This window comes from Triticum dicoccoides, chromosome 3B, assembly GCF_002162155.2.
Source record: "Triticum dicoccoides isolate Atlit2015 ecotype Zavitan chromosome 3B, WEW_v2.0, whole genome shotgun sequence".
Taxonomy (NCBI): Eukaryota; Viridiplantae; Streptophyta; class Magnoliopsida; order Poales; family Poaceae; genus Triticum; species Triticum dicoccoides.
In genome coordinates, this window is record NC_041385.1 from 41956656 (window position 1) to 41959848 (window position 3193).

Here is a 3193-nt window from a genome sequence, read left to right on the forward strand (position 1 = left end):
AAAAACACCAAAACATATTACATGAACATGAGGTTAGTTAGAGGCTTATAGAAACTCAATGAAACAGAAAACCATATTGACAATGGGAGTTAATGTCCATTAAAATAAGATAGAACTATTTGTAGAAATTAACTATTTGTAAAGCACAGAACTAGGAAACCATTCCTTGTTATTTCTTGTTATTTCTCGAAGTGCAGAAATTAACTATTTGTAAAGCACAGAACTAGGAAACCATATTGACAATTGGCAATTACTGTCCATAACTTAAATTCCATTTTGTTTCTTTCATAGGACAAGAATTTCATGTTTTCAAACAGCTAGCTGTCTTGAGGCTTCATGGCCGGGAACAAGAGGACCTCCTTTATGTTTTGGGAATCCGTCAGCAACATGGTGAGGCGATCAATCCCCAGACCCCAGCCTCCGGTCGGCGGCAGGCCATACTCAAGGGCAGTGCAGAACGTTTCATCCATGGACATTGCTTCATCGTCACCGTCCTGACGATTCCTCAGCTGCTCCTCAAACCGCTGCCTCTGCACGACGGGGTCGTTCAGCTCCGTGTAGGCATTGCACACCTCATGCTTGTTGATGAACAGCTCAAACCTTTCGGTCAGTCCAGGCCGGGCCTCGTCCCTGTGGGACTTGGCCAGCGGGCTCATGATCTCCGGATGGTTGATGATGAACGTCGGCTTCACGCATGTCTCCTCCAAGAAGTGCCCGACAAGCTTGTCCAGCAGCCGTGCCGTCGTGTGTGGAAGCGGGCACGTAATGTCGTACCTGGCACAGGCCTCCATCAGGTACTCGTTGGCATCGTCAGTCGACAGATCCTCCTCCGGTATGTTGAGATCGGCCATGTCCTCCAGTCCCTTTATCATGTCGATTCGCGCGAACGGAGGCGTGAAATCGATCTCGATAGGCGGCTTGTCGGTCCCGTTGGCGTGGTACTGTACCTTGTAGCCGCCTGTGAGCTCCTTCACCATGCCGCCCAACATCTCCTCCGTGAGCTCCATGAGGTCGTTGTAATCCGTATATGCCATGTAGAACTCGCACGTCGTGAACTCCGGGTTGTGCGTCGTGTCGATGCCTTCGTTCCTGAACTGCCTCCCGATCTCGTACACCCGGTCCAGCCCGCCGACAACGAGCTGCTTCAGGTAGAGCTCCGGCGCGATGCGCATGTACAGCTTCATGTTGAGGTCGTTGTGGTGCGTGACGAACGGCCTCGCGGCGGCGCCACCGGCCACCACGTTCATCATCGGGGTGTCCACCTCCAGGAACCCACGCTCATCAAGGAAGTTGCGGATGAAGGAGACGATGCGGGCTCGCACGGTGAAGACGGACCTCACCTCACGGTTCACCATGAGATCGAGGTACCGCCGACGGTACCGTGTCTCCTTGTCCTTGAGGGCGTAGCTCTCCATGTTCCTGAGCATGCCGGGAGCCCACGGCAGCGGCGGCACGAGCCGATGCCTATTCGGCTGCCGCGGCAGCATGTGCAGGCAGGGCGAGAGGACAACGAACCGGGCAGGGAATATGCTGAGCTCGCCCCTACTGCTCTTCCCGGGGAACCCAGACACACCAACGACGTCGCCGGCCTTCACGCCGGAGTGGAAAGCGGAGAACTCCTCGGGCGTCTCCAGCTCCGAGGTCCCGACGTCCGCCATGATCTGGACCTTGGCGCTGTCGCGGTGGAGGTCGTAGAAGAGGAGGCTGGAGGAAGACGTCCTCTTGCTCATGATCCTCCCGGCCAGGGACTCGGTGACATCGACCAGTTTCTCCCCGTCGGCAAGGCCCCTGTACCTGTGGACGTAGTCGGCAACGGAGACGGTGGGCTGGAAGGCGTGCGGGTAGGGGTTCACGCCGGCGGCCTTCTGCGCGGCGAGGGCGCTGAGCCTGTTCTGGTAGTACTGGGTGGGATCGACGCCATCGTCCGCCATCGATCTCAGAGTTCAAAGCAGCAGCCGAAGGCGTGCGTCGGCTAAAACTCGCTCGCGGTATAGTCCTATGGAAAATTTTAGATCGGAGATTTTGTTGACCTTGCACCTCCTTCGTTTTCGTTTCTGTTTATATACATGGGGACTGGTGGACACTACGTACACTTTTTTCTTTTTTTAGGATGACACTACGTAAGCTTAGCGTGCACACTACATAAACGATCCCCGAGACTCCACACCAAGGGAAATTCAGGGGAACATGCACGTACCAGACGCCGAGGTCTTCTTCTTTTAGGGAAAAAAAAGACCTCGGTCGATTAGCGTCTAACTCCGTGGTCATTTATTATTATGCAAATATTTGTCATTGCAAATTTGATACGTAACATTTACTTTTGCGAATTAGTAGCTAGAGTTATAAAAGATCTTGGTAAGAAATCATGTATTTATGAAGAGGGTAGTATAGAAGCTTAGAAGAAGATAGTCAGGATCATGAGTTGGGATCGGATTGATCCTCTATGATAAAATTGCAAATCGTTGGCTCATAACTAGTAGGATCGTGACCACGTGACATATGTGGGAAGGAAATCAAACTATTCAAAAAGAGCAGGATCGTGAAAATATGGATATCTAATCAATTTAGACCATAACATCGTAAAAAATCACAATAAAATCATGATTCTCACTACCTTGCCAAAAACAACCTCCTTATATATTTTCCCAGAATAAAGTAATTTGCACATATTTGGGGGCAGTCAAGATTTATATTAACTGTGCATATATTCTTTTTTTGCGGACAGTCAATATGCCATAAATGGATCCTTGGTTTTTCCTTCAAGGCAATCAATTTACGAATATATGCACAATTAATAATGCCATTAGTAGATGAGCTGTATGTTTTGGGTGTAAATATACTATATAAATATTCCTCGCAAAAAAATATACTATAAATATATTTTTTACTATATATATGAGCTGTATGTTTTGGGTGTATATCAACATTCGCATTTATAGGATACAGACCGATGATTCAATTAATGTATTTAAACGTTAACATATATGTAAATAAATCGAAAACTTGTAGCATACACCTATGTCCATTATAAAAAGCCATCTAAGGCCATAATCACAGAGTAGGCACCCAGGCATATCTGAAAAGATTGGCTTAACCTCCCAGTAAACACGCTTTCTCAATCTCTCTCTCTCAGGTTGCCACCATCAAGACAGGATGAGGTCGTTCTACAAGATGCTACTACTTTCGCTTGCCC

At 48.5% G+C, this 3193-nt stretch overlaps 1 protein-coding gene across 1 annotated transcript; it reads right to left on the reverse strand.

Annotated features, from left to right (window-relative positions):
• Positions 1 to 317: 317 nt before the first annotated feature.
• On the reverse strand, positions 318 to 1931 carry LOC119279215 (lysine--tRNA ligase-like). Its single transcript, XM_037560541.1, has one exon. It carries the CDS (start codon positions 1929 to 1931, stop codon positions 318 to 320), a length of 1614 nt encoding a protein of 537 aa, XP_037416438.1.
• Positions 1932 to 3193: the final 1262 nt, after the last annotated feature.

Bases quoted from the DNA above. Each gene is read 5' to 3' on its own strand.
- LOC119279215 (XM_037560541.1), bottom strand. From the start codon at position 1,931: ATGGCGGACGATGGCGTCGATCCCACCCAGTACTACCAGAACAGGCTC.